The sequence below is a fragment of the Pangasianodon hypophthalmus genome, chromosome 2 (genome assembly GCF_027358585.1).
Source record: "Pangasianodon hypophthalmus isolate fPanHyp1 chromosome 2, fPanHyp1.pri, whole genome shotgun sequence".
NCBI classification, from domain to species: Eukaryota; Metazoa; Chordata; class Actinopteri; order Siluriformes; family Pangasiidae; genus Pangasianodon; species Pangasianodon hypophthalmus.
In genome coordinates, this window is record NC_069711.1 from 34,372,972 (window position 1) to 34,391,560 (window position 18,589).

At 39.4% G+C, this 18,589-nt stretch overlaps 1 protein-coding gene across 1 annotated transcript; it reads right to left on the reverse strand.

The window, feature by feature from the left end:
* Positions 1 to 4,042: 4,042 nt before the first annotated feature.
* On the reverse strand, positions 4,043 to 14,628 carry LOC113523693 (E3 SUMO-protein ligase CBX4). The gene is made up of 6 exons (XM_026909697.3): positions 14,349 to 14,628; positions 14,147 to 14,190; positions 13,334 to 13,399; positions 8,324 to 8,390; positions 6,130 to 7,193; positions 4,043 to 5,857 (listed from the first exon to the last, which is right to left on the reverse strand). Exons 1-6 carry the CDS (start codon positions 14,415 to 14,417, stop codon positions 5,812 to 5,814), a joined length of 1,356 nt encoding a protein of 451 aa, XP_026765498.2. The 5' UTR covers positions 14,418 to 14,628; the 3' UTR covers positions 4,043 to 5,811.
* Between the last annotated feature and the right edge of the window lie 3,961 nt (positions 14,629 to 18,589).

Here is an 18,589-nt window from a genome sequence, read left to right on the forward strand (position 1 = left end):
CATAATAATGAGCAATTAAACAAACCCCCTGGTGTAAAGCCCATGTCACCTTGACTAATTGACTGACAGGTAAACTAATTAGTCTCATTATGTGGATTAAATGAGCACCTGCCCCGGTGTGTAATGAAGTGATGATCTGTGTCGAGTTACGCCAATGAAAACACCATAATAAAGTAAAAAAAAAAATAAAGTGTGAAGTGCTTTTTATTCTTTTATTCTCTTATGATATGAAATGGAGGATGTGTTTATTCAAACCTCAAAACCCGACACTGACGAAGTGTGAGAAAAAGGGGTGACTGAAGCTCGTGCTCATCACCCATTTCCTTTTCTCTCTTTCTCTCTCTCTCTCTCTTTCTCTCTCTCACACATACACACACACACACACACACACACACACATACTCATAGCGAGAGCGCTGCGGTTTCGGGTGCGATATAAAATGGCTTCTTGTTTTTAATGTCAGCAACCAACATGCAAGAGGAAGAGTTTTTATTTAACCCTAGTCGAAGCGTTTGTGGTTCAGGTTTTTTTTTTCCCATGGAAATCAAATGAGAGAGCCCAAGTGTCATCTATGTCGCATATTACAGAGGAATAAAAAGACTTTATTTATTTATTTATTTATTTATTTATTTATTGCTTGCATGCGCGTTTTTTAAAAATCTTTTTTTTATGTCTTTCACCAACAAAACTATTAAAAATCGAAGGTTCCTAGTGAAGCCTTTAATTGTTACTGCGCGAATTAAAATCAGATCTGTAACCTCTACAGCAGAATGAATGACTGACTTCAGTTTCCTTCAGCACTTACATGCTCTGAACTTCCTTAAGAGTTGCTTCAGAAATGAAACCTGTGCCTGCATGAGCTGCGAGTGTGAAGAGCTCTGCCTGGTGTCTGGGTTGAGGTTTAATTCTATTACATTAACGGGATTATGATGAAGAAGATGGAGGTGTTAATGGCTCTAATTTCTCAATCTAACTTGTAAAGCATCTGATTAATGCACTGCTGTAGGAGTTCACTCTTTCATAAACTCCCTAAATGTTCATCTTCTCTGTAAAATCTGTAAAAGTGTGTTAATTGGGCTTCAGTCCTGGACGTTGAAGCATTCAGGAGGTTTTTTACACGACTATTATAAATAAATAAAAATACTGACACCTCATTATTCTTTATAATTTTCATTTCAGCTCTTTGAATTCACTGATCATGAGCTGGGCGTGTTTGAGTGAAATATCAGATCATTCCACCTGCTTGTGCTTTTCAGTCACTGATTACAGAATATTACAGACATGCTGTAATGATGATTATAATATAATTAGGATGTTAATGTATAAATAAAACAGCACACATACTGAATAATCAAAACTGATAGAGTGTATAGAAATTTGTCTGGGGAATGTTCTGCATTTTAGGGAATAAATTTGCCACTAAATGTGTCTATAATCTATAAAACTGCTCAAAAATGAACTCAATTTGCTCAAAATACAAAAAACAAACCACCAGATGACTAAATGAATCATCTGTAATCATGCAAATCATTTCACACAGAACTACACTGAGGTATTTTGGGGTGTAAACGTGTCCCTGGGGTGTTTACAGGAACATAATTTCACATCACAGCACCAAGGTTTTTTTGTTTTGTTTTGTTTTTTCGTACATTTATTACTACATTGTTCATGAGTCTAGTTTGTAGTAACCTTTTTTCTCTGAAAGGGACAAAGCCCAGGACAATATATTCAATATACTGTATGTTCATGTGGCTTGTTTTGGCTTTTATAGACATTTACAGAATGGAAATTTATAGAATGACACACTCATTTGATAATCGTGTTGATTTTATATTTTGATTATGATTTTGATTTTATATATACAAAAAGTTAAAGCTTTATTATACAGCTCAAACATTTATTATGTCTATACAGTCGTTAAGTGCACTAAACTTTAAGCTTTAGGCTTTAAAATGTGCAATAGTCTTTTTTTATTATTATTCTGACTTGTACAAATAAGCTGGAAGACGTGTAGAACATGATAAAACAAAAAACAAGCGTGGGTTAAACCCTGGCCTTAGCAAAAGTTAATGAATTCACTGAGAAAACCAGTTTGGAAAATTGACTTCCTGTCCAGAAGGTTTGTGCCACAATAGAGTGGTATTTGGATCTGTCCATGATTCTCTCTATCTTGACTCGAACTCCAGTCCCAGCTGTAGAGAAGCAGCCCCATAGCATGATGCTGCCACCACCATGCTTCAGCGTGGGTAATGCTGTTCTTTGGGTGATAAGCTGTCTTGTTTTTGCACTAAATACATCTTTTAGAATTATGCCCAAAAAGTTCTACCTTGGACTCATCAGACCAGAACACATTTTGCCACATGGATTGAGGTGTTTTTTTTTTTCTTTCGTGTAGTCCAGATGTGTGAAGAGCAGGAGAGATTGTATCTCATGCACAGAGTAATCAGTACTTGCCAGATATTCCTGCAGCTCCTTTCATGCTGCTGTAGGTCCCTCAGCAACCTCCCTGATAAGCTTTCGTCTTGTTCTTTTGTCAGTTTTGGAGGGACGTCGTGTTCTTGGTGATGTCACTGTGGTGCTCCATTTTCTCCACATGTTGATGATGGCCTTCACGGTGTTCCATGGTACATCTAATTCTTTGGAAATTCTTTTGTGCCCCTCTCCTGATCGATATCTTTCCACAGTGAGCTCTTTGGCTTCAGCAGTCAGATGAAACCAAGAAGATGTGAAGAAAATCGTACAGATTCTCTTCAGCTGATCTTTATTTGGGGTTCATCAGAATCACTTTTTTGATGACAGCTGGATGATAATTACTTTTGAACATGAATTTGAATGTGATTGGTTCATTCTCAGCACAGTCACATGACCCATTATAAAAGGGTGTGTGTACTTTTCAACCAGGTAATTGTTAGTTTTTTCTGTAAACTTTCTGTAAACAATATCCACTGCACTGCCACACACACTAGAGTGTGAATTTAATTCAGTTTTATTTTTATAGAGTTTTTAACAACGGACATTGTCACAGAGCAGAAATGGAGTGTGTTAGTAGAAACACACGGTTGCTGCAGAAAGCTCTGCTGTTACAGCCAGGTAGAAAATATCTTTCCTTCCATTCTACAAGCAACAAATTACACTGCAAAGAAGAAGAATGATCCGAAAATGTATTTAAAGAAATACACGTTTCTGCTTAAATGCAGTGTTTAGGTGTAATTATGACATTGCAATGGTGTTTAAGTGAGCTCACCTCGTAATTAGAATATTTCTGACACAACTTGAAGGCAGAAGGAACAGAACTGTCCCTGTGCCTTGTTTCTGATTATATCTTCAATAGTTAAGTGGCTTGTTTGAGTCTTATAACCTACAGAATAAAAATGTGTAAAGAGGAAAGTTATGTGGTGAGACAAGGGGCAGGAGCTTGACACATAAAACACTCAAACGCTCGCAAAAAATGATTAATTAAATAATTGCTCAATTACCACATCATTAATTAGTTAATTGATTGATTGGTTGATTGATGCCTTCTCTTCAGAGGATTTTGAACTCTGTTAAATATAGAGAATTGTAAATATAGAGAATACAAAATAATTCATGACAGCAAGTTTTTAATGCTTGTTGAATACACAAACAAAACAAAGACGCTAATAAATGCTTTCTTGCTAGCATTATTAAATTACTGGCTGTTTAACAGATGTATTAAACGTGCTAGTGTACTTCTGCACTAATAGTATAGTGAATAGTGCACCATCACAAGACTCCGTATAGGAAGAGCTTTATTTTACCACTCCACACCCAGAATGCATTGCAGCGTTGTGCTGTGTTGTGTTGTGTTTATTCCTGGTTCGCAGAGCTGCAGCGCTGATAAGACTCTCAAAGCTGTGTTCACTTTATCAGAGCGCACTAGAGAGACAGGACAAAGTGCACAAGGATATCTGCACAATGACGAGGGAAAAATGTGCCATTATCTCTCTCAACACACACACACACACACACACACACATACACCCTGATCAACAAACAAACAAACCCACACACCATCTGAGAATCTATTATCACACAAAAATAAGCTTTTATTGTGCTGAGATAGTAGTCTAGAACACACCTGGTGTGTAAAAGCAACTTTACAGAACATTTAAAATGGTTAGATTTACATACATAAGTGCTTAAAAAAATTATACATTAGACAAATGAAAATGCAACAGAAACAAGCAGACTCAAAAATCAACCCGTTTTTGCAAATTAGGCACAAGCAAAAATTCTGTAATATTCTTAGCATCTCACATGTTTTTGTACTTTTTGTTAAAATTTAGTACCTTCTGAAGACGTCATGGAAGACACGTCATGGACGCTGCTATATTTAATTCATTCATTTTTAAAAATTTTATCTTGTGTTATTATGTAAAAATGCAATTTAGAATAATTTGCTTATCTTTAAATATGTTGAACGTTTTTAGTACGTTATCCTCATATCAGAAAATACCATAACGAATTACAAAAAAAAAAAAAGTAGAAAGATTTAATCTACGCACATAAATAATGCAGACTGAAAAACAGCACAGATTAGGTTCTAGGCAACGTCAAAATAAAAATTTGTGATAAATATTTTAATTGTTTGTTTCACAAACAAATTTGTGATGGTGTGTTTTAGAGTCGCTTAGTTTTATCCAGGTTCATTTCCACATGAATTATGAAGGGTGTAACAATACACAAATTACAAATACGATACCACGATTCAGTGGCAGCTCGATAGTTTTTCATTTTCGAAACAGCAAAAATAAAAATTGCCAGAAAATATGCCTTAGGTTTCCATTTTCAATTGATTATAAAAGTATAATAACTGAAAATAATGACAGTGTTTGTGCGATCTGTTCAGTGTGCTCTTAGCAGCTCTTAGCAGCGTGCATTAAAATGGAACAAACATGGCTAAACAATTCACTGATGTGCAGGGTTGCCAGTTCTCTGCCAGGTTTTCACCCAAAGTACATCTCAAACACCTGAAACGAACCCAAAAAATTCAGGAAGTGGGAGAAAAAAGTTCAGGAAGTGGGAGGAGGAGTCGCATTTTATTTCATTTTCTGAGTCAATGTGCCTTAACCGACTTCCTTTTCCACCTCGGGTGTAAAAACCTCAGACTTGGCAATCCTGCTGGTGTGACCCTCAAGGGGGCGTGTCTGAATTTACGCAGCTCTCTGTAGGACAAATGTGTTTTTGAATGCTATACCGAGTACAGTCTCGTATCTGCAGCTATGAACTTCCCAATCGCTGCCTAAACTCGGACTGAATCAGCAGTGTGTGTGTGTGTGTGTGTGTGTGTGTTTCGTTTGCATAACGTTGGTGTAGATGCACTAATATTAGTGCTGGCTAGTATGCTAGTATGTTAGTATGGTAGTTTGCTAGCATATTAGCTCGTGAAAAGCAGCGTGATTAGGGAAAGTGTGTTTATTTTCACCCCGTAGCCTCCCCTGGTTCGAGATTAAGAGGAAGTTACTACTTGGGCTTGATTAAGTTTAAATGTTATTTTTAAAAGTACTTTATTTAAAAGTACTTTATGTCGAGTAGCCTACGTTTATCATCACACACAGTGTTGAATGTATTGTTCGATACACAGACAAATCGAATCGTGAGCATCGTACCGAACAAAACGATATGACACGCCATATTGTTACACCCCTATTAATTACACATTACATTAAAAAGATTAAATATTAATAGCAGCAGGTGAATCTAATAGTCTGCAATAAATTAAATTCATTTGTTAACGCTGGAGGAGGTTCTTGCGACTTATTGAACGGAAAGTGCGTTAGGCCCTGCCTCCTATCCATCTTCAGTGGCTGATGCGATTATAACGTCCTGTGATTGGCTGAAACACAGAGAGAGAGAGAGAGAGAGAGAGAGAGAGAGTGAGAGAGTGTATCGGCGCTAAACATTAGCAAAGCAGCTTTGACAAAATGACATTTTTTTTTTTTTTTGTAAAAATAACGCCTACTTATACAACAATATTGGTATCGAGAAAACGTCGAGTCATTACTTGCTCTTTCATATTACATCATCCTGAAAAAAAAGCTTATTTACACGCACACCAATTTACAAAGTGATAAATCAGTAGTTTGGAATTTTTTTAAAGTCTGTTACTTCTCGACAGGTACGTATTCCTTGAAAGTCACCGTGAGGCAGTTCGCCGTCACATCCGTGATGATTATATTCCCGAGAAAAGGCGCGAAACTCGGAGCACGTTCAGGTTCCTGTGTAGAAGGCGTCGTCTCTTTCTCAGCCGAGTTTGAGCGTCCGTTTGTCCGACAGTCCGTGATGGTGTTCCTCGCTCCTCGGGAACCCGTGAAGCTCAGATCCATCGGCTCGTCCTGAAACGAGTCTGAGAGTTCAGAAGTTAAGCTGTGGTGTCCGTTAAGGCTGGTGACGTTGCTCTGACCCTGACTCGAGCTCGCGTTTGGTGCACTAATGCTCCGACAGCTCAGGAAGCTTTTAGCGTTCTGCCGGTCGCCGGAAGGTTCCGAGTGACACCGCTTAAGGACGACATTTTCAGAGGAATTTGGACGGGATTTTTTCATCAGCTGTGATGATGTTTCCACATTCTGGAATTCTTCAAATCCTGCACGGTGGACTTGTCCATTTCTGTCATCCTTGTGGTAGCCATTTTCAAACCCGTTTGTCTCAGAGTGTTTGGTTTTCTCCACAGCGCCGTTTGCGTAATTGGTTCCCCTCTCCGACGGCTCGTTCTGCTTCACCCCACTCATCACAATGACGATTCGTCCATTTTTATTCTTGTTCTTCACAATTTTCAGTTTGCTGCTTATTCCGTTCACAGGTCTCGTGCTCTCCATACTGAGCTCCGATTCTCCCTTTCCACCATCCAGAACCTTCTCGAGCTCCATGCTGACGGCCTTCACGTCGCTGTGATGTCCCGAACCCGGTTCCTGTGCCTGCTCCTGCTGGTACAGTTTGGGGTTGGGTTGGTACTGGTGGTGCTTTTTGCCGTTGAGCTGGTAGTACTGCTTCTTCTCATGCTTCCCGTTGATCAGGACATCATCCAGGCTCTGGTACGGGTGCTTCCTCCTGCTCTCCAGATGGTACTGCTGCATCTGCATCGGATCAGCAGACGTTTTGACGCAGATCCTGTTGTCCTGCGATGCATCGTGGAGGTCAGAAAGAACACTGGATCTCCAGGCGAATGACGGGACCTGACATGAAATAAAGTAACAAAGTTTTCTAAAAATGTTGCAGGACAAAGATCATCATTAAATGGTCAAGAGAGCATCACAATGAGCTCTCTCTCTCTCTCTCTCTCTCTCTAACTCAACTCGTAAACTAGACTCGACTGCTTCTGATTTTTAACACATCATCACAATATATCATACGCATTTTTTAATATGGAAAAATACTCATGAGAGTAGGAGAACCTTTAGAAGAAGAAGGGGTGGTGCGATGCAGCAGAGCTACTGTTACCACCCCAAAGTGGATTATTTTCCTATAACAGCACATCTCCAAACGTTTTATTCCTCTTACACCACAGCAATTCACACATTACAATTTTCTATATACAAAAGACTGACACATCATGCTTTTTATCCATTTATGGTTACACTTAATGTTGTTGCGTGTCTATTAAACAAGTTAGTTCCTGTTCTCACTTACGTTATAGCAGCTATAAACTGTCGTTCCCTCACCAGCCTCTCTTTATTCTCTCTCTTGGAATAAATAAAATGCAGCTTGTCATGTTACAGAGAAATCACCAAGCGTGAACTCCTCTGTCCTGAAGATGTCAGAAAACTTACAGTTACAGCTTCACCTCTGACTGTTACAAAGCGCTGACACTGGAGACTCCTTCCATAAATGTTAAATAAACCTCTCCTTATTTTAAGAAAACTTCACCATAACGATGTTGACATGGAGCGTCTGCTGAACAGGGTCCCTGTGAATGAGCTGTTACTATAGAAACGATAACGTATTAGAACAAGAGCATTAATATTAATAAAAACCTGCACTACTGTCACAGCTGCAGTTATAGAAAATTATTCAACACCTGACAACCAATCAGAATCCAGAACTCAACACTGCTGTGGTCTAGATAACGTGATGCGTCATATAATACGCATATCAAGAATTTCTTTGGTACTGCAATGTCTGGAATGGAGAAGAGGGAAAGCCGGCCGTTATGCTTCATTTATCTAAGAAATTTCCCCCAAACATTTGCATTGCAAAGCCATAGACACCAGATACCAAGAAACTTGGCAATGAGAAATTGTGTGTGTGTGTGTGTGTGTGTGTGTGTGTGTGTGTGCGCTCTGCAGGTGACGGAGTCGAATCGCACCTGGTTGAGAAAGTTTTTCGGTTTCGGGCCTCTCTTGCGGTATCCCATCAGCTGCTCCTCGCGCTCCCTGTGAAAACACGGATTCTTTTTAAAAATGAGATTCATCATGGACGCCGCATTCAGCAACGTGACGGTTCGACCACAGTGTAGTGAGGAACCGCTATGCTCCTGAGAGTTCTTCACAGCTTCAGTGGATAAAAAGTTCTTAGTGAAGTACTGTTCTACTTCGAATCCTTCTTTTTCCCCGCAGTACCTGTCCTCTGTGTCCCCATTCCACCTCACCTTTTCTCTTAGAAAAAAAAAAAGTTCTTCAAGGGTTCTTTGAAAAGCTAAGAGTTTCTAGTTTCCTAAATCAGTTCTACTTTGAATCATTTTTGAAAGTTCTACAAGGGTTTCCTCAGAAGGATAAACCAAACAACCATTAAGGGTTCTAAATCTTTGCGTTCATGGACATGGAAGATTTTTTTTTAAACCTTTAATATGCCCATTCCATCTGAAGAACATCTACGAGGGTTCTTTGGTTAGATCAGGATTCACAGGTTCATGAATTCAATGAAGAGCTTCTGCATAACCCTTTTATAGGGTTCTGTATGGAACCATTGAAACGTCTTGGGATAGAGTTCCTAACTTCCTAAACAGCTTCTATTTTGAACCCTTGCTAAAAGGCAAAGCCTCTGTTCTAGGGTTCTACACAGAACCGTCACGGGTTTCCCCAGAGCAACAAACCAAAGAACCGTTAAAGGTTCTAAATGCTCTAAGAGTGTATTAGAAATTTCATTTGTTTTAAAGTTCTACGTGATAAAGACCCAAACTAAATCTCCAACGTGCCATATCCTCATTCCACCTCCACACACTAGGCTGTAAGTACACACACTTTTAGAGGGTTCTAGCGGTTAGATTTTTAAAGGATATAGAACCATAACATCAGCTCTTTCCGGTCTTTGCATGATTTCTGATGAAGTCTCAAGGAAACCGAGTCTCTCTTGTTGACGGCTCAGGAAGTCAATTTTCCAGGAATTTTTGTGTGGATAAAGTCTAAAGCATGCAGCCTTGCTCCGGTCCTGCCCTGTTTTTGATGATTTTACTGTTGAATTTAATTTATTTGATTATTATTACTGTGTATTCCTATGTGCTCTAGCCTGTAAATCATGATTTTGTGGCTAATTAACAGTAGATGCTCATTACTATTATGCTCTTTATATTTTATTTAGCACTCACACTTGCTGTATGAACCACCGCATGATCTGCAATAAAGTCATTTCTCTTACAACAATCTATAAAACATCCATCACCTTCCATAAATCTCCTGATTTAATTCCTGACTGTGATTTATGGAGATAAATCTGACTGGCTGAAATGTCTCCACAGTTTGTCAAACTGTCTCAGTAATATAATTTAACCTGAATATACATAAATAATGAACGCAGCACGTGTGTGACCAGACTGGAGAATTTACGTCGAATAATACTACTTAACTTTACAGAAAACAATTTTTTTAGGCTAAAATCCTTCTTTGTTTAAGCCAATGTCTTGGTCATGTTTATAAAGTGAACCAGAGTTCAAACAGAGAGTGATAAGCTTACAACAACAGACAATAAAAAAATGTGAATTTGACCAAAACACGTTATCTTCATCATCATCATCAGAATCATCATCATCATCCACTCTTCTTTTGTTTCTGTCCACAGCTGAAAAAAGAAAAAAAAAACCCTAACCCTATAAGCATAAACTCGATGGAGGCAGCAATTTATTCACAGCAGAAAATTCCCCCAGCGACTAACTGTTCAAACACACGCCGGCCCAGAATGCTCCTCTGCAAGCGCTCAGGTGGGGGTGGGAAGTGGAGAGACAGTAATGTATGTGGCGACACGGAAAATCTCTTTATTTCTGAGCCGTGGAGGTTAAACGGTGTGGGCTAAAGTGTGTAAAGTGCTTGTGGAAAACACTCTGTGTGCGTGCTTTAGTTCTAATGATATACATCACTGCAGAAATCATTACACCTTCACTTGCTAAAGGTAAGCGTTAAGGAAAAGGGAGGTGAAGCGTTACGGGTCAGCGCTCCCTTCCACCGTCCCAGAGACCATTATAAACCATTACATGCTCATATGACTATAATTAGCTACACTACAGTATTATCCTCTTATTGAACCCAAGAAAATATTACAGTAAACATCGTCCCTCTGCTGGCTGACAGATAAAACGTTGCAATGTGCAAAAACTACACTCCATCATCCTTTCTTTCTTTCTTCCTTTAAAAATTTCACCAGAGTTTAAGTTTAATTAAATCTCTTCTGGTGTAATCATGTATTCAGCCAATCAGAGGAGGTCTGGCGGTGAAACATCCACGTGTAGATGTGAAGGAGCATCCTGGTCACGTGATCTGATTAATCACTGCTCCAAGTGAACAGCGCTTCTTAAATCTAAACAAAAAAAACAATAATCCAACATGCTGCATTTCATTTCATTTCATCACTCGCAAGCAACAAGCAACTTTATTTCCTACCTGCAATTAGTTTCCATTTACAACCATTCAGTCGTATCCTGTCATATACGACCTCAATAGACATTACGAAGAAACTTACGTTCAGAGGAAAGTAGCGGAGATCGTTAGTGCGTGTGGTGAGCGTACGTAGCTAGTACAGTTAGCTCACTTTGTTAATCTAACCTTAGCACAAAGCTAGTACAAAGCCGAGCACATAAATAAATCAACAAACCGGTTTTCACACTCATTAGTGCGTTCTTTAATGTGCGTTTAATTAATTAGCTTTAGAAGATATTTATAGCTATTACTGTTCCTCACTGGAACTAAAAGAAAACAATGCTGGACAGGCCACGCCCCCAAGCAACAAACTCCAAGCAACACGAGCAACTTGTCACTTAAAATATATCACAGATCTGATTATCAGCAACTGGAAGATAAGAGAAATAATATCAGATTGGTGTATTTATGATGTAATAACAGTTACTCAGCATGATATGATGTGAGATATGATTACAGTTTTATTTCTTGTGCAGGTAAACATGTCTCTCTGACTGGTGTTAGGAGTGTCAGACACACATCTGCTCTCTTCTCACACTCGTTTCTCTTTCACCACCCGCCCCCCGAAAGCGAGAGAGAGAGGGAGAGAGGGAGGGAGAGAGAGCGAGAGAGAGAGAGAGAGAGCCAGATAGAGAGAGAGGGGGAGAAGAGAGAGAGAGAGAGAGAGAGAGAGAGAGAGAGAGAGAGAGAGAGAGAGCAAAGGGCAAGACAGACAGACAGATAGAGAGGGGGAGAAAGAGAGAAAAAGAGAAAAAGAGAGAGAGAGAGACAGATGGGGGGTGAGAGAGAAACAGAGAGAAAGAAAGAGAGAGAGAGAGAGGAGGAAAGCTGTGGGCTGCATGGGAGTACAAGCATTCCTTGGTTGCCAGATTGATTGTTTTTACTCACACTGGAATGCAATTTTGTGCTTGTGTTGTTTATTTTTTTTATTCTTCCTTGTTGCTGACGTGGTACCATCAAGGGGCCATCGTTTGTACCTTCAGTTTGTATCGTTTACATGGAAATGTGCATAGAGTGTACTGTTAAAAATAATTTAAGATACGTAACTGGACCTTACGAAACACTGATGTACCTTCTGATGTAAGTAAAGATAAATATTTGATCCTGAGACCAGGTACGCCAGGTACGCCAGATACACCAGGTACGCCAGGTACGCCAGATACGCCAGGTACGCCAGATACGCCAGATACACCAGGTACGCCGGGTACAGCAGGTACGCCAGGTACGCCAGATACGCCAGGTACACCGGATACGCCGGGTACACCAGATACGACAGGTACACCAGGTACACCAGATACGCCAGGTACGCCGGGTACAGCAGGTACACCAGATACAGCAGGTACACCAGGTACGCCGGGTACAGCAGGTATGCCGGGTACAGCAGGTACACCAGGTACACCAGATACAGCAGGTACACCAGGTACGCCGGGTACAGCAGGTACGCCAGGTACGCCAGATACGCCAGGTACACCGGATACGCCGGGTACACCAGATACGCCAGGTACATCAGGTACACCAGATACGCCAGGTACGCCGGGTACAGCAGGTACACCAGATACAGCAGGTACACCAGGTACGCCGGGTACAGCAGGTACACCAGATACAACAGGTACACCAGGTACACCAGGTACACCGGGTACGCAGGACATACTAAAGGTACAAAATATGAACCCTAGAGATCCTCTGTACTTCTGCAGCAACAAGGAAAAGTACAGATTGTTAATTTTAAATTAAAATGTCATTTTCTCATACGTATAATAACAGTCTATTAAGTGACAATAAGCTGCAGTATCAGAAATAAAGACACCCAAACCTAAAGGGACCATCTTTGGTACTTTGGTACCTGAGAGGGTGCCTTTTTTTTTTTTTTTTAATTAATGTTTGATTTAAGCTACAGTTTTCAATTTACTGCTGAATTAACAATAAGATATAATGGAACAAATCAACAACCTGTAAGAGTTTTAAAAGAAATTTCATAAATAAATAGATAGATAGATAGATAGATAGATAAATATCTGGTCTTTAATCTCCATTACATTATTATACTTTTATTCTTCACACACCTTTATTATATAGTTTTAAATATTTTATATTGTTATTTTCTTCCTTCTGTCACTGTTATTATTATTTCTATCATCATTTTATTTTATTCTAACTGTGTCTCTACTCTTTACTTCTGACTACCTTTTGTTTCTTTATCTTGCTTTATCTCTGAATGCTGCTATATAATACAGTTTATTACTTTTATTTATATTTATTATCATCATTGTGGCACTCTCAAGGGTGTGCAAACTTTTGTGCTCAACTCCTCATCACTTATATTTAATCATGAATTCATAAAGATAGGAGTTCACCACTGTAAAGGAATAAATCCTGGGTCTCTTTACACAGAGAGACACCGCACCTATCCGCACCTGTCCGCACCTATCTGGCAACCCGGAAGTGGTGCACACCTGTCACGCGCCGCTCACCTGTGCTGGAACGCGACGAGCAGGCGCGGGTCGAGGATGTTTTCCTCCGGTTCCCACGTGTTGTACCTGTCCCAGAGGTGGAGAGAGAGAGAGAGAGAGAGAGAGAGAGAGAGGGAATGAAGGCGAGATCAGTGCACATCTATAAACACCAAGCTGTTAATCACAGGAAACTCCGCAGCTCTGCAGCGACATGGCAGGAAATCTCAGCATATAAACTTACACCAAAAATAAATAAATAAATAAATAAATAAATAAATAAATAAATAAATAAATAACACAGCTCCACATTTCACGCATGCATAAAAATCCTCTCTCATTACTGCAGAGTTTTGAAACTCTGATCAGTGTGAGGATGGAAACAGTAAGTGTGAAGCCTGGCGTTTCAGGAGAGACTCTGCAGCTGCAAATGCGACCTGCTTTAACGGGAATCAAACATATGCAGTGCAGGTGAACTTGCATCTTATTTGCATATGCACACGTTGTGCAATGACTTTAGAAATAAATCTTTGAAATGCATTCGTTTATTCATTAAAAATGTTTTTTTTTTATCTTAAAAAAGGAAGGAAACGCGAAGATGGCACACGGGCACGTCAGCATTGCGCGCGGGATTAAATTCATTCTTCATCTTTTATTTCCTTCCTCTCACTCTTTCACTTTCTGGCACATGCACTTGCACATGCACACACACACGCACACACACACACACACACACACACACTAACACTAACACCCGCGCACACACACACTAACACTAACACACGCGTACACACACGTGCCAGAAACGCGTAACAGATAAAGGGATTAAAGTCTTACTTTGGAGACCAGCCTCTCCACTTCACCAGGTACTCAAACCTTCCCTGTGGATGAGGGCATGAGGACAAAACAACAAACATAAATGCAAAGTTGGTTCTTTTTTTCTTTTTTATTATTTTTTTTTAAATCTGAGCAGAAAACAGCAATAAAAGTCTGGAGGATGAAAGAGCACATTTGCATGAAAAAGAAAGCAGAGGCAGACCTTTCGGACGCGTCTCTTCTCGATGCTCTCCACGGCGAACACTTGCTCTCCCGCCGCAGGGAGCTCCATTTCTACTGCAAAAAAAAAAAATAAAAAATACAAATTAAGAATGTAGATATCTGTCCTGAGAGCAGGGACGCGGTGTGTCAGCAGACAGGCGTGTTTTTCTGATCCATACACGCGCAAATATGAGGAAGTCTGTAATCCACCGCACCAGGACGCGCTGCGAAGCCTCTGGAAATGAAACGCAGAAAAACACACGGCGCAAAATAAGCCATGGCCGTGACGTCACGAGACGCCACCCCACCATCCCCATCCCCATCACCAGCTCCTCCACCACCACCACCACCCCCACCCTCGTGCCTCCCCTTATGCGCATGCGCGGTACCGCGAAAACACGCGGCACTTCCGGGTTTTGAGGCTCGCGTGCAGCCTGACGCATATTCTAAGTGCTAAATCTTACTGCGTCACACATTTCCATAAAGAACCAGCAAACACACATACACACACACACTCCTACACACACACACACACACAGCAGTGAATACAGAGTAAATTATGTATTCATTAAGCATTTTTTATGTACTCTTATGCATATTTCTGTATATTAGCCTAAATAAACAAGGGTACTAACCTGAACCTTTCCTTGTCGCTTACCTTTCGTACCTGTAACACGCATCTTTCACCTGGAAATGTGGCTACGATGAGCTTTTCAAATGATTACACATACATAATACTACACAACCATAAAGAGCAAAGTGTCACATCTCGGAAACTTTCTGAATGAGGACACTTGAGAAGTCTGCATATTACTCTACACGCACACACACACACACACACACAGTTGTGCTATGAGACAATTTTTTACACACTACATTCCTCTAAAAGCTGCTAAACATTTTTACATATGTACCTATATTTTGTCTACTAGATTATATTCTATTTTTCTATTTTATTCACTATATTCTGCTTTATTATATTCGGCTTTTATTATATTCTGCTTTACTTTATTAAGCTTTTATTATATTCTGCTTTACTTTATTAAGCTTTTATTATTTTCTGTTGGATTATGTATCAGTGTTGCACTGTGGGACGTGGCACTAAGGAAAAACATTTCACTACATTAATACATCACATGTATGTAATATATGTGACAAATAAAGAACCTTGAACCTTGAACCTTCTGGGTAAAACGTGTACACGCTTAGAAAAAACAGCTACTAAACAGTTGTTTGTCTGTCGCTCTTTTATACCTTTAGTGTGTTTCGTAGGTTTGGGTTTTTTTTAACCTTGAAAGGTGCTCAGCAGGTTTCTGTGCTATGAACAGATATGATTTGAAACAGATAAGATTCTGACGAGGAGATAAACTCAGCTCGTGTCCTGTTGGGTCAGAATTCAGATTTCTGTATCATAGTAAACATGAGTGTGAGTGTGAAGAGCTGGAGTGATTTCTGTAACAGATAATAGCGCTGGAGTTACGCCACGCCACGCCACGCCCATTCTAAACAAACCCGATAGTAGCTTAGAGAGCTAGCTAAACACGGAGAACAGCCGTTTACTGACTCTTATCGAAGGAGAAATCATGACAGCGTACAAAGACACAATCGCATTCTCACTCCGTCCAGAGAAGCGACATTAAAGCGAAAAGCGTCTGTTACATAACCACCAGAAAAGGGAAGAAAAGGGAATAGTGTGTGTGCGTCAACCTTGCTCTTTAAAATTCATCCACGTTTTTAATAAGATCACGTGTTTAAGAATGAGAATCGTTCAAACGTCCGTGTTTACAATATTTTGAGAATCAGAAAATCTGACGTTCCACCAGAACAGTGCAGGCACCAAACTAAAATAAATGAATAAACTAAAAATCCTGGACACACTCAGAACTCGCTAGTTTAATTTCACTCGCTAGTTTGCTCAGATTAGTGAGAGTGGAGCTTACGCAAAGTTTATCTAATTTATCTAACCCTGGAGGATTACATAGACGTTGGAAAGTTATCGCTTATTTGGGTTTTGTACTGCAGAATGGTGATAACATCCTTAATCTCATTAGAAGTTCACATTCCATGGAGTTTTTTAAAAAAAATTAAAACTCTTAAAGAACCTACAATATAACAGATAAGCAAATTAAATTACACTAAGTGTAGAACGTGTCAAGTTTAGTGAGAAACTCATTTTTAGTTGTCTTTCTTGGGGAGTCTTTCAGGGGTCTATGTAGAACCCTAAAGAAAGTGTTTACATGCTAGAAAAAGAAAAAGTAGAAGCTAAGAACTGGGAAAGTGTGCGGTACAAACTCTATATTATCGATGTTTATTATGTTTTAACGACTAGAACCTGTCATTTCGATTCGTGGTACTTGGTTCACTCATAGAAAACTGGGTTCTTTAAGGGTTTCTTTAAAGATAACATGTTTATCAGGTTGTTGAGTCAGATTATTTTTCTTTACTCTGTCTCTACATGTAAGTGGTGTGACTTATTATCTCCAGGTAAATCCGGCTGATTCATGGTCGCGTGTGTGGTGACGGATGTGATGTATGTTGTTGATGTGTAAATATGCGCAGTGCTGCTGTGTGGCCGAGCTGCTGATTCTCCTGTAGGATAAAATACATAAATGCAATAACATCAGCAAACGAGTTGGACTGGAATGATGATGATAAAACACACACTTCTGTGTGAGTTTCATTAAGACCTGCTCTCTTAACTGATCCTCTAATCTACAGGTTTTGGCAGCACTTTCCTCCTTCACTGCTTGTTTACCCAGGTTCATAGTTCTCACATATCTCTCCTGCTTTCGTAGGTGGGTTTTTTCTGTATGTTATCACAACCTGCAGTAAGAACCTGCCAGTGTTTCACCACTGGCTGCTTGTGAATGCTTTTAATTTTGCATATATATATATATATATAAAACAACTTTTTAAAAATGTTTGCCATGCAGTTATCAGAACCTGATCATTCCTTTTTCACTTAAACATAAAATATCAACACACTTGATCCAAAATTACAATTTTCTGCAGATTGCAACATTTATCCTGCTTGTTTACACGACAAACAAAAAAAGCCAAACGTTCCAACAAATGCAGCGACTGTCCTGTGCACAATCTGACAATCAACACAAACAGGATCATTTTTATATCTTCTATAATGAACACTCTATAGCTACGTTTCTACCTGGTCTGTCAACACCTGGAGTTTCAAGCCAGCACTTTTGTCATTTTTGATGATGTCATTTTTTTGTCATAATAAAATAAAATAAAATTAAATGATGTAACTTCATCATGCGGGTGTAATCGGTGACTGCTGTGTGTTTAACAGTGACTAAGAGAAGACAAAAACATGTCAGACAGCTACTATTTATTCGTGCAAATTGGTTCTTGGTAAATAATTTGTTAGGGAAAAAAGGTTCTCAGTGAAACAAATTGTCCTTCCTTATCCATTTTCTCTTCATCTAACCTAACAAAGACAACTATTAGCTTTCCTCCAGCTCAGTTTTGTTGTTTTAATATAAACAACCATCTTGTTTATGAGTAACAAAAACCCACCCTTGGGTGATTTGCCTGTGGTGGAGCGAGCATGCAACCGATCGGCTCGTATTCTCCGCACCAGGAAGGAAAAACGTGCTTCAGTATCATACATTAACAACAGCTTCACCATTAGAAATAATACACAGCAAAATGTAGAGCAGAACATTTTCCAAATAGATTTAACTCAATGATTTATTAACGTCATTTGATAAGATCACTTCGGTTACCTCGGATATTTTATTTTCACCTTTTATCACGATATTATCATCGTATTGTATTTCTGAAGGAATGACTGCACACTTATCTGGATGTGAACAGAATCCTTTAAAACATTTGAAACTAACTTCATTACATAACATTACACCTCAGCGCTGCTGAATTCTGGATTCTGATTGGTCAGAAGGTGTTGATTAATTCTCTAGAACAGCAGCTCTGACAGTAGCGCAGGTTTATATTAATGCGCTCGCTCTAATCTAATACGTTAGCGTTTCTATAGCAACAGCTCATTCACAGGAACGTGTACGGCAGACGCTCCACATGAACAAAATTTTTTAAAAATCGTTGATAAGGCGAAGTTTTCTGTAATGTTTATTTATTAACATTTATGGAAGGAGTCTCCAGTGTCAGTGCTTTGTCACAGTCAGAGGTAAAGATACAACTTTATGTTTTCTGACATCTTCAGGACAAAGGAGTTTTTTAATAAATAAAAAATTGTAATAGTTG